The 13,250-nt window shown below is 42.9% G+C and overlaps 1 protein-coding gene across 1 annotated transcript in view; it reads right to left on the bottom strand.

The window, feature by feature from the left end:
- LOC126235320 (retinal guanylyl cyclase 2) overlaps nucleotides 1–13,250 on the bottom strand; it is a 456,575-nt gene that overhangs the window by 373,620 nt on the left and 69,705 nt on the right. Inside the window, exon 3 of the mRNA XM_049944043.1 lies at nucleotides 2,210–2,419. Within this exon, the coding sequence (XP_049800000.1) occupies nucleotides 2,210–2,419 (210 nt within the window). The remainder of the gene's footprint in view (nucleotides 1–2,209; nucleotides 2,420–13,250) is intronic.

The raw sequence follows: 13,250 nt of genomic DNA, 5'->3' as shown, positions 1-13,250 counted from the left end.
CAAAGAACATGCTTTTTCTGGCCACAGATAGTAAAACTCCCCTTAATTCTCCCAGTAAGTAAACAGTGGTAAGTTGTTGCTAGCCCCTGATAAATGCACTGAGTTCGTTAGTAAACAATGTTAAATATCCATCTGAAATTTTTTAGGAATACTTGTTTGGATAATATTTACCAATCTGAAACAATGTCGTTCATGAAGAATGTAAACAACGAGTTATCTGAATAAAAAAAAAATCACATTGGTCGTTGAATAAGTAACGCAACACATTTTTTTCGGCCAGTTTCGGTTGAGATAATGCAGAATGTGTTGTGGGACATCGTGGAATATTGTCGCTTCAGCCCCTGTAGTTTCACGAAGTTCCGATATCTGGTGGCGCTGTACATAGCCTTCAAACAGCGTCTATAACGGAGGTGCGTCCCAAGCAGAGAGCTGTCATTGAGTTTCTTTTGGCGGAAAACCAGAGCATCGCAGATATTCGTAGGTGCTTACAGATTGCCTAAGGGGACCTGGCAGTAAACAAAAGCACGGTGAGTCGTTGGACTGGTCGTCTGTCATCATTGCAATAATTTTGCGCAAACCCGTCCGATCTCCCGCTTGCCGGCCGGCCGCACACAGCTGTGACTTCATGCCACTCTTCAGTGTGCGGAAACTCTCATTCGAGGTGAAGCAAACGAACTTCTCCTTTTCCATAATAAAGCAAGGCCTCACACAAGTCCGCGCGCCCGAAAGGAGCCTTCTTCCTCATCCAACCTACAGCCTCGATCTCGCACCTTCCGACTTCCAACTGTCTGGCCCAATGAAGGATGCACTCTGCGAAAAGCAGTACGTGGATGTTGGGGAGGTTACTGGCGCAACAAGATGTAGGCCCCGATATCGACCAGTAGAGAGGTACCATGCTGCCTTACAGGCCCTCCGCGTAAGGTGGAGTAAGGCTGACGCATGGAACGCAGATTATACTGAAAAAAGGGTTTTGTAGCGAAAAGAGTGGGGAAAAACTGATGTATTGCAATGCTAAAGAAAACAACCTGCTTTCAGAAAAAGATGTGTATCATTAGTTACTGAACGCCCCTCGTATCTTACATGAAATTTTATTGAAACTTTACTGTACAGCTATTATAAACAACCGATTTGTGTCTTACCACTGTTTGCAACCGAGGTCTTTAATCAAAAGAACTTCGGCATTAATTAAAGAAATATCGACAGAAAAAGTGAAAATAAAATTACTTGGAGATATTTCGGAAATTAAAAACTGTTGTAAGGCGAGGTGGTGGCTTTTCCTGAATGCTCTTCAGATACGTTTTGGAAAACATAATAGCGGAATAGGATCTTAGACTATAAGAAAATACAAGAGAAAGCAGACTGCAATACAGAAACTCGAACGTCAAAATCATCTGTTTTAACTTAGCAATGTATTTAGTAATGTTTTCGGAAGACACCAATACAGAAACTGAGCAAATCAGCCTGTTGAAAGAGACGATCGAAAAGTCTGGATTACAAATTTGTGTCAAAAAGACAGTACTCATAAAGAACATTAAAATGCTTCAAAATTCCTAATTACAAGATACAGTATAATCAGGTGAGTGAATGCATTTAAGTAGGTGGCAACTATTTATTTACAGCTCGTACAAAATAGATATGTGTTTCAAAGTTATACTGACCTTCAAAGTGTTCACGAGTATTGTGTATAACTCGTTGTCAGCGATATGGAAGTCTTAGGATACTCTTAGCAGTGCCAGTTGTGTTGACAGTTCGAGCGGCGCGGTCTATTGACGGACAAATTTGTAGCAGTTCTCAAGCGAATGCCGTGAAGCGTTTCCTTCAGTTTGTAAATCGAGTTGAACTTATGAGAGCTTAAGTCAGGGGACTGCAGTAGGTGGTATAGCACCTAGCAGCAACATCAGTCAAGCAAATCAGTAACAGATTGCACTGTACGTGCTTGAGCATTGTCCTGCAAAATGATGGTCTGGTCCTGCAGAAAGTGTCATCACTTGTGTCTCTATGCAGGTCATAGGTTGTGTTCCAAAAATGAGGAGATATAGAATCGACTGAAGGTCAGGTTCCGGTACCACCATCTCCAAATTCGTCCACCTGGTAGCCAACTAGGCTAACCAGTCGGTATATTCATTTCCTGGGATCCCAACCCTCGAGGATTGTCTGTAGTGACTGCAGACAGTCAGTAGGTACTGTGTTTATTTTTTCCCGTACTCACGTTGTAGCGCGCGCGCGTGTCGGCCTGCAGGTATGAGCGCGCCTGCGCCAGCGACCCCGTGGAGCCGGCCAGCGTGGCGGGCCTCGCCAGGTGCTGCAGCGATCCGAACGAGCCCTTCAGCAGGTCCGGCCGCTCCGCCACCTCCGGGCCGCCGAACTCTCGCAGCTGCTGCAGCCAGCAGCACAGCATCGCCTCGATGCCCTCGTCCACCTGCAACAGCAACAGCCTGTAACGTAGCAACTCTCTTACGTATCAGTGCATTTATGTCTCCCCCCCCTATTTTACCTTTCACTTTTGATTAAATTAAGAAGTAATTGTAACACCCCAAGAAACCCGAAAACCTAAAAAGAATGTCATGATAATTTAAAGTAGGAAACAGTGTTACCCTGACAGGTACGACAACTTTGACAATAATATAACACCCTAAAGTTTTGATGAACACCAATTTCAATAATTACGGAGTATGTCATAATACACTACTTGCCATTAAAATTGCTACACCAAGAAGAAATGCACATCATAAACGGGTATTCATTGGACAAATATATTATCCTAGAACTGACATGTGATTACATTTTCACGCAATTTCGGTGCATAGATCCTGAGAAATCAGTACCCAGAACAACCACCTCTGGCCGTAATAACGGCCTTGATACGCGTGGGCATTGAGTCAAACAGAGCTTGGATGGCCTGTACAGGTACAGCTGCCCATGCAGCTTCAACACGATACCACAGTTCATCAAGAGTAGGGACTGGCGTAATGTGACGACACAACTGCTCGGCCACCATTGACCAGACGTTTTCAATTGGTGAGAGATCTGGAGAATGTGCTGGCCAGGGCAGCAGTCGAACATTTTCTGTATCCAGAAAGGACCTGCAACATGCGTTCGTGCATTATCCTGCTGAAATGTTGGGTTTCGCAGGGATCGCATGAAGGGTAGAGCCATGGGTTGTAACACATCTGAAATGTAACGTCCACTGTTCAAAGTGCCATCAGTGCGAACAAGAGGTGCCCGAGACGTGTAACCAATGGCACCCCATAGCATCACGCCGGGTGATACGCCAGTATGGCGATGACGAATACACGCTTCCAATGTGCGTTCACCACGATGTCACCAAACACGGATGCGACCATCATGATGCTGTAAACAGAACCTGGATTCATCCGAAAAAATGACGTTTTGCCATTCGTGCACCCAGGTTCGTCGTTGAGAACACCATCGCAGGCGCTCCTGTCTGTGATGCAGCGTCAAGGGTAACCGCAGCCATGGTCTCCGAGCTGATAGTACATGCTGCTGCAAACGTCGTCGAACTGTTCGTGCAGATGGTTGTTGTCTTGCAAATGTCCCCATCTGTTGACTCAGGGCTCGAGACGTGGCTGCACGATCCGTTACAGCCATGCGGATAAGATGCCTGTCATCTCGACTGCTAGTGATACGAGGCCGTTGGGATCCAGCACGGCATTCCGTATTACCCTCCTGAACCCACCGATTCCGTATTCTGCTAACACTCATTGGATCTTGACCATCGCGAGCAGCAATGTCGCGATACAATAAATCGCAATCGCGACAGGCTACAATCCGACCTTTATCAAAGTCGGAAACGTGATGGTACGCATTTCTCCTCCTTACACGAGGCATCACAACAACGTTTCACCAGGCAACGCAGGTCAACTGCTGTTTGTGTATGAGAAATCGGTTGGAAACTTTCCTCACGGCAGCACGTTGAAGGTGTCGCCACCGGCGCCAACCTTGTGTGAATGCTCTGAAAAGCTAATCATTTGCATATCACAGCATCTTCTTCCTGTCGGTTAAATATCGCGTCTGTAGCACGTCATCTTAGTGGTGCAGCAATTGTAATGGCCAGCAGTGTATAGACGTAGAAAGTAAGAAACGTTGTTTTTAAGTAGCTATCAAACATCTCAGTAACAACTGAAAATCAGTACGACGAAACTTAAGTAGAAAGTAATATGTAGGTCAGAGATAACATTTATTGTAAAAGAGAGTTCTAAACGTGGCGAAAAGGAAATTCAATGCGTCTACAATGCTCGATCATGGAAATGTTAGTCGCTTGCTACCTTGCTTGCTATCAAGTCGTAACAGAGAGCACCGTTTGTTATAGTACTACAAATGGAGCGCTATGAGGTTGTTTCTCTTAAAAAAAAGTACTATTGCGTGATATTGATGCGCGGATTTTGTTCTCAGTTATTCTGACTTGAGAACTTGAACTGAAGCGATATTTTGATAGTGTACGAGGAGTTAATGAACTTTAATTATTGCAGATAATATTGTTGGACCCAACCTTCATCAAAGTGAACAGTTACAACGAAGAATGGACATAGTATCGAAGACTGCAATGCCTGCTTAGCCTTGAGTAGGAAACATTAATACGACCACACGAAGATAATACAATTACGCCGATTGTAAAAGTTGTCGTAATTGTCACGATCAACGAATTGAAAAGAATCGTAATTGATCTGATCGATCGGTGTGCGTGTGGTGTGATGATTATAAACTAACTGCTAAGAAGGAACAATAAAAGCTGTTCGTCAGTAATGGAAATATCACGTGTTGGCTCCATCATTAATTGAACTGTGTGATAGTTGATGATCAAAATTAATTAACTATTAACATTGTAACTGAAAGAGTGACTTGATGAACATTGAGCATTGAAAGGAGTGTTTTGCCGAAATAATATTACGACGCACGAAAGCAAGATAGCATTATAGATTATCTCTGGATTTGCGTCGTGCCGTAGTGAACAGTTCTGGCTAGCAACGTAACAACAACTACTGATGCTGAACCGCAAATGAATTTTTCCTCGCTTCAGTGGTGCGAAACGACGCCGGTGATGAATGATTCACTCAATATTGCAACAAACTAACTAACCGGGCATAGCAAATCATCATAAAACCATAACTGACAATTAAAATCAATAGTTCGCATCGCTGAGAAGACTGTGCGGACTTGCAAACGGACTTTCATACATTACGCGAGGAACAATTTTCTTTAGAGGTTTTCAGGTGCTGTTCCACGTTATCCGACGGGGACAACCATCACTGCGCGTCGCGTCTCCATTCCACCGACCGAGCTGTAGCAGTAGCGGCTCAACATCACGACGACAAAAAGTGGAGAGCGGACGTCACATAATGTTTTGGCAATAATAATAACGTAAAAGGCTCCATGAGAATTCACGCTACCTATAAGGCGAAGTGAATAAACTATCTGTTTCATGTGAGACGTGCGTTTCTCCCGACGGATACTAAGTTCAAGCAAGTTACGGGAACCCAGTCGGGTGACGACGTCGACAACCGCCGACATTTGGACGGGAGCGCACTCCCCCATTTTCAAGCCATAACTACAGCAAATAAGCGCTATGGAGGGAATTTAAAACCTCAGTTTGCTGAAAAACTCCAGAAGGATACACACACACACACACACACACACACACACACACACACACACACACACATACACACAAACTGTAAACGCTAGCGCTGTCACAAACCAAAGACGACCGATTCAGAAGTTATTAATTACACAGGCCAACGACAATTTTTTTATGAATCTATCCTTAGTTTTTTTTGTATCATCCATAGTTTTCGAGCAATATGCTTTTTGCTATTTAGTATAAAAACCCTATGCTATATGGTAAACGGGGAAATTAATGAAACGCTTTGTTAGAACATACGCATGGTTTCTATTTACAGTAAGCTACTTAAAGCAATGATATGTGTTAGTAGAGGTTCCACTTGTCAGCTGTAATTGGTTTGTATTTTCTTTCTCTTTTTTCTTTGAAGCTTCTTGTATAGCTTTTTCTACGATGAGTCTCATGCTGAACTTCTCGGTCAAGTGACCTACAGTGGTCTCCCATCATGACAGTGTTCAAGCGGCCTCGGTAGCGTTTTTCCATCACTTTAATGCCTGGTGAAAACGCGCTCCTTGCTCCTCACTAACATCTCCCGTATTGTCCAGGAAGTAATCAAGGTGACTATTCAAGAAGTGAACATCCAGGTTTATTAAACATCCTAAAGTTTTAAACTTCTTTAACATTTCAGCTATAATAGAAACTCATTCTGGGTCTTTTTCATGTCCTAAGAACTTTGTAACGACTTGCTTGTATGATACCTACGCTTCTTTCTCATTTAAGGTCATTGTTGATACAAAGTTAACATCAAACATCAATTTTCTAATGTCAGGTCGGACAAAGACGCCTTCTTTTAGATGCATACACGTTACCTTTGTGTAATAAAACAGCCTTTAAACTAGTTTTGGATGAATCAGTAAACAGCCTCCAGTCTTCCTTTTTGTATTCAATAGCAAAATCATTCATAAGACTGGGAATGTCTGAGCAGTACACTAAATCAGCTTCATGTTGAAAAAGCTCGGATAATTGCTGCTCTCTCTTTCGATACATGTATATGCTGGTTCCAACTGCCAGTAAGCTCTTTTCTTTTATTCTAGGGCCAAGACATTCAGCTTTTTCTTTCGTTAAACCCAGATCCCTAACCAAATCGTTAAGCTCGGTTTGAGTAAACAATTTGGGCTCTAGACTTTCTGTATTGCAATTGAATTCATGATCATCTGGGTTATCTAAATCAGACTGTACATCAGAAAATACTTCTGTTGGAATAGAATTTAAATCATCTGGTGGTTCAGGAAACGACAAATCTACACCATGCCCTACTGGTCGGATGGTTAGGGTAGCTTATTACCTTCTTGTTTTTCCAATTAAGACCAGTTATATCAACACTGCAAAAGTAGCAATCATTGGAATGATTTCTTTGCTCCCTCTATATCATAGGAACAGCAAATCTAAAGGCTTTTTTCTCCTTTTTGGACCATTTTCTGAGATCTTCAACACACACATAACATACCTTATGCGGCGCCTAAGATTTATCTTGATCACCAAGTTTAGATCCAAAGTATGATAGATAAATCTTTTTCACAAAGTCTGCAATGTTTCTTTGGTGTTTTTTAACCACAAATTCGCCACAAATATAACAAAAACTGTTAGCTGAGTTTTTACAACCACAATTAGACATTGTACTGCGCCCATGAACAGGAAACGGGAAAGTGAAGTTAGGTTGACAGTAAACAAAACACCATCTGTTAACGCAAAACTAGACTCGACCTTTTTTTGCCAGCAAATGTTTTTCAGCAGTGTTACCAAAGTCATCTACATTCATTACATCTCCTTTCTAAATTATTTTAATTATATAAAAGCTGTTAAATTATTTAAAAAATCGCTTAATTTAATTAATTTAACTGTAAAATGTGAACAAATTGTGGGTGATACAGTTTTTTAAGTATCATATTTGGATTTCCCACCCTAAAAAACATAAGAATAAGGCATTTTCAGTAAAAAAGTTTTTCCATCGTTGGCCTGTGTAATCAGCGGGTGACTCTGTCCTTCTGGTTTTTGACAAGGGAGAGAGCAGGATTCCATGTACATTTTAAACAAAAACCATCATCCCTATTTTTATAGATAATTTTTAATTTAATTTCAACTCGTATCTTAATAACACTGTCCCAATAGCCGCAAGTACATGCCACAATCTCCGTGATGTTATGTTCCATAGGATGACCGGTGACAAGGCAATGTACCCATGTCACCTCGGACTCCAGATGTCAGCCGAGTTAGCTCATCTCGAGGTCACCTTTCGTCAGAGCAGTTATAGTGAAACACAGATCAGACGTGAGTTGCGCTATCGATCAACTGTGCGCCAAGGTGGCACCGAAGGATACGGCCTTTTTGCCTTATGTAGAGAGAATTTCACGCATGATTGGACGTATTTTTTGGAAATATGTTGTAAAATGTGTTTTTCGACCACCATCAGGGTCCTTTGACGTTCCGTAAAGAACGACCTTGGTTTGCGTAAGGCGAGGTTCTACCGTACTCCTTGCAGCTGTAGCATTTCATGTATTGGTCACAGGACTGTGGAGGACCGGTGTGCTGACAATGAGCGTAAGCAGCACACACGCTTATAACAGCCGAGCAAATGCGCCTTAGCAGAACATTGCCTTGGAACCGGTCATCCTATGGAATGGATATTCTGCATTCTGGCATGCACTAGAAGCTATTGGAATAGCGTTACTGAGGAAGCGGTTGAAATTAAATCAGCAAGTAACCCTATGAATAACGATGGTAGTTTTTGTTTACATTCTGCATGAGTTCTGTTCTGCCCCTCGTCAAAAACCAGAGGGGCCACCTCCCTCATGCCCCGTTGATTATTAATTCCACTATCGATAACGTCAGACATCGGTGATGTTTGGTTTATGATGGCGCAAGTGTTTACAGTGTGTGTGTGTGTGTGTGTGTGTGTGTGTGTGTGTGTGTGTGTGTGTGTGTTATCTTTACGTAGTTTCTCTGCAAACCGAGGTTTTAAATTCATCTCCACAGCGCTTATTTTCTGCAGTTATCGCTTGAAAATGGCAGGATGTGCTCCTGTCGAATTATTGGCTGTTGTCGAGGACGTCACCCGGCTTCATTCCTGTAAGTTATTTGAATATTTAGTTTATAATGAATTCGATAAGAAGCAATATTTGAAATGACGCAGCATGATCATACAGACAGACCGTCCTTTGACTCTCGCATCTAGATTATACAAACAGGTATCTGTGACAGAGACAAAGAACTCGAAAAGTTGCAAACAGATTATTCGCCAGGTCCAGATGGAATACCAATTCAGTTTCACAGAGAGTACCCTACGGCATTGGCCCCTTGCTTATATTGCATTTATAGCGAATCTGTCGCTTGTCGCAAGCGACTGGAAAAAAAGCGCAGGTGATTGCTGTATGTAAGAAGGGTAAAATTACGGATCTATACAATTACGGACCAATATCGTTGACGTCGGTTTGCTGCAGAATTCTCAATCACATTCTGAGTTCGAATACAATAAATTTTCTTGAGACAGAAAATCTGATCATAAATCAGCATGTTTGCTATCCCACAGACCATGGATGGAGGGCAACAGGCATTTATGATATTCCCAGATCTCCTGAAAGCGTTCTACACGGTTCCCAACTGCAGACTGCTGACGAAGTCCGAGCATGCGGTTTAGGTTTCCAGATATGTGAGTGGCTCGAAGACTTTTTACGTAATAGGACCTAGTACGTTGTCTTCGAGGGCGAGTGTCCATCGGAGAGAAGAGTATAGTCAGAGGTGCTCGAGGGACGTTTGATAGGACCGCTCTTATTGTCTGCAGCCACAGGTTGGGCTGTATGCGGCCGCGCATTGTCGTGCAAAATGGTGGGTGGGTTGCGCAGAAAGTGTTGCCGCTTCCTTCGCAAAGCTGGTCGCAGGTGATGCTCCAAAAACGAACAATAGTACTGTACATTGACGGTCTGCCGTGGAGGAACGTAATGCATTATATTAACACCATCACAGTCGTACACGAGAATCAGCATAATTTTAGACCGCTCCATTCGCACCATCAACACAGCAGGCTCTGCTAACGGTATACTACGACTTCCACATTGCTGGCAACGGGTTCTACACAACGCTGGTGACTACTTTGATGGACAGTAACAGGCGCAAACATGTAACTCTTTCGTGTCGGTTGGGAATAAATAGTTGGCAATATTTAAGTTCCAGCCGTCGTATACAAATGGTCTGACGGACAGGGTGAGCAGCAATCTGGGGCTGCTCGCTGATGACGCTGTGGTGTACGGGGAGGTGTCGCCGTTGAGTGACTGAAGGAGGACACAAGATTACTTAGACAGAGCTTCTAGTTGGTGCTACAAATGGCAGCTTGCTCTAAATGTAGAAAACTGTGAGTTAATGCGGAGCAGTAGGAAAAACAATTCTGCAACGTTAGAATTCACCATTAGCAAGGTGCTGCTTGACACAGATAGATCTAATATCTATGCATAATGTTGCAAAGCGATGTGAAACGGAATCAACACATCAGGGTGGTAGTAGGAAAGGTGAATGGCTGACTTCACTTTACTGAGAGCATTTTAGGAAAATGTTGATCATCTGTAAAGGAGACCGAGAATGGGGTACAGGTCCGACACATTCTTCAGTACTGCTCGAGTGTTCGGGATCCCTACCAGGAGGGATTAAAGGAAGACATCGAAGCAATTCAAATGCGGGCTGCTAGATTTGTTAACGAAAGGTTTTGATCAGCATGAAAGTATAATGCAGATGCTTCGTGAACTCAAATGGGAATTCCTGCTGGTAAGGCGACGTTCTTTTCGACGAACACTAATGAGAACATTTAGAGAACCGGCATTTGAAGCTGAGTGTAGAGCGGTCCAACAGCCGCCAACGTACATTTAACGTAAGGACTATGAAGATAAGACAAAAGAAATTATGGCTCTTTTAATTTATCTGTCAGCTATATACCCACTAGTAGGAACTTTCCCTGCAAAAAATTTTTAAAAACCGTTTTTTTGGATGGAGAGTGAACAGCTATCACTGTAAAATATTAAAATTCAATAAAACAGTCTCGACCGTAGCATATGTTTATTTTGGTTGGCAACCGGTTTCGGACTATAATTTACACCGACTTTAGACCGTAAGCGGCTGGTGTCGGTGGACCGAGCAAGACCCGTAACAACATGGACGTCAATTCCAGATCGTTTACTCATTTCTGTTCGCGTATTTATTTGTTTATTTTTTTTTTAAATATTCCCCCTGCTTTAAAACCCGGTAAAGGTTTTGTAAGCGAAAGCGAATCGACATCGCGTCGCTGCAAGGAAAGCAACACTTATTTTTTCTAGAAATCGCGAATTTTAATCCTAATAAGTATTGTGTGCCTACTAAGATTCGATATCATGTATATTTGCATAGATGAGATTTATATTATTTCGGTAGGGTGTTTCAGGATATCAGCCAGTAATCCATCAAAACACCAGCGAACTGACAAAAGTGGATGTAGCCTTGTGTACGCGTCTAGGAATAACGGAGGGAAAGAGCGGGGAGGCAGAGGTAGGAGTGGGAACGTATGGAAGGGCGGTCAAGGGACGAATGACAGAAGGAACAGAAAAACAACGAAAACAGAATTTCAGCCAGTTCCATCCCAACAAACGTTTCTGAAAAAGATACAAAAATACTACATCTCCCTCCATTCATATGGAAATTGGACGAGCGATAGTTCCATAAACATTGAGGAGCAGCGTCAGAGATATCTCTGGGACTTGCGACGTCAGTGTGCAACTCTTTTTGCATTATGTTTTCTATATCAGTTTCTCTGCCATCAACGTTATAGCAGGAGTGTAATAATCACTTGAGTTGAGGCAAGTCATTTTCCTACGTAGGCTTTTATTTTATTTTGAAACAAACAATTTATTTCATAATTCATCGACTAGCTAATTTCACGTTTGTAGCATAACATATTCCACACATCCGTGTGGAGGAAGCAACATGTAGTAGCGTCGCTGGTAAGTGTTCCACACAAGCGTAATACGTAAGGCACAACCATGACAAAGCCCGGGTTCCCGGGTTCGATTCCCGGCGGGGTCAGGGATTTTCTCTGCCTCGTGATGACTGGGTGTTGTGTGATGTCCTTAGGTTAATTAGGTTTAAGTAGTTCTAGGGGACTGATGACCATAGATGTTAAGTCCCATAGTGCTCAGAGCCATTTTGAACCATGACAAATGTGAAGTGCATATGTAAAATGAAAAAAAAAAAAGGAAAACGTATACGGGTTTTGCCATTGTGGTAGCATACAACAAAATATATTACTGTCAGTAATAAACTGAAAATACACATGGCAAGTCAGTGACTTGGGACTTGTGTAACACGCTCTGTTTTCGTAACGTTGGTCGAGTGATGCCTTCTTAATTTCCGATCGTCAAGCAGTGTGCATGCTGTGTCACAACAGTTGAACATCCCATGGTCCACTGTACAAAAGGTGCTTCGAACCATTCTCAAATGGTATCCGTACAAGATCCATATCGTACAGCAGCTTGCACCGCAGGACGCACAACGACGTGTGGACTGCGCTCTCCACTTTCTCGGAAAGATTGAAGTTGACGAGGGCTGGACCTAGACCATTCCAAGGACGGACGAAGCTCATTTTTCTCTGACGGTGAGGTGAACACACAGATTTGCCAAGTGCGAGGATCTTCACCTCTACTCACTGTGCATGAAGTTCCTCCGTATGGTGAACGTGTCACCGTATGGTGTGGCTTCACGGCTACATTCATCATCGGCCCATTCTCTTTTGAACAGGTTGGCGGTCGACGACCAAAGACGGGCGGTGTGACTGGCCAGCGTTGCTGCGATATGCTGCGCCAGCATGTCATACCCGCCCTACAGGAGAGAGATGCATTGAACTCTACAGTTTTCATGCAAGATGGGGCCCCACCACACATCGCTCGGGAAGTTCACTTGCTGTTCCGAAACGCGTTTGGAAACGATCGAATTGTCAGCCGATCGTTTCCAAATGCTTGGCCGGCATGATCACCTGATCGTACTCCCTGTGATTTCTGGTTTTAGGGCTACCTCAAGGACAGGGTTTACCAGAGGAACATTCATACATGTGCTGATCTGAAGTGCAGCATGTCGAGAGAGGTAGCCAGCATACCTACAGACATGCTTCATTCTGTTGTGCAGAATGCATTCTTGCGCTTTCAAACTGTTCTGGACACTGATGGGCGCCATATTAAGCCCCTTTTGTAGCAGTAATGGTGCCGCTATGTAATGGTATGATGTTCCATAGCAGCTCATTAAAAATGTTTAAATTAAATTGATTCTGCATTATTTCTCTTCCCCATGTGTTTGACATTAATGCTGCCAAGTTTGATACTTGTACGGTAATTACTTTCCGTGCTATAACGTGTTCAGTAGGGAAAGTTTAATTATAACCACCCAGTATATGGTGTTTGGCCTTTATCCACAATTCCTACGTCTGTCGGTGTACCTGAACGTTCTCTGTTCATGATTTTAATACGATGATATTGACTGTCAATCAATTCTGCTCTTTTTGAAGAACCACACTGCATGACAAAAAAGTTCAGCACTCATAAGGAGAGGAAGAAATGAAACAAAAATTCACGGTTTTAGATGGTACGTGATGTTATTGGAGAGATTG

This window comes from Schistocerca nitens, chromosome 2 (genome assembly GCF_023898315.1).
Source record: "Schistocerca nitens isolate TAMUIC-IGC-003100 chromosome 2, iqSchNite1.1, whole genome shotgun sequence".
NCBI lineage: Eukaryota > Metazoa > Arthropoda > Insecta > Orthoptera > Acrididae > Schistocerca > Schistocerca nitens.
This window is presented reverse-complemented; position numbering and strand designations above follow the sequence as displayed.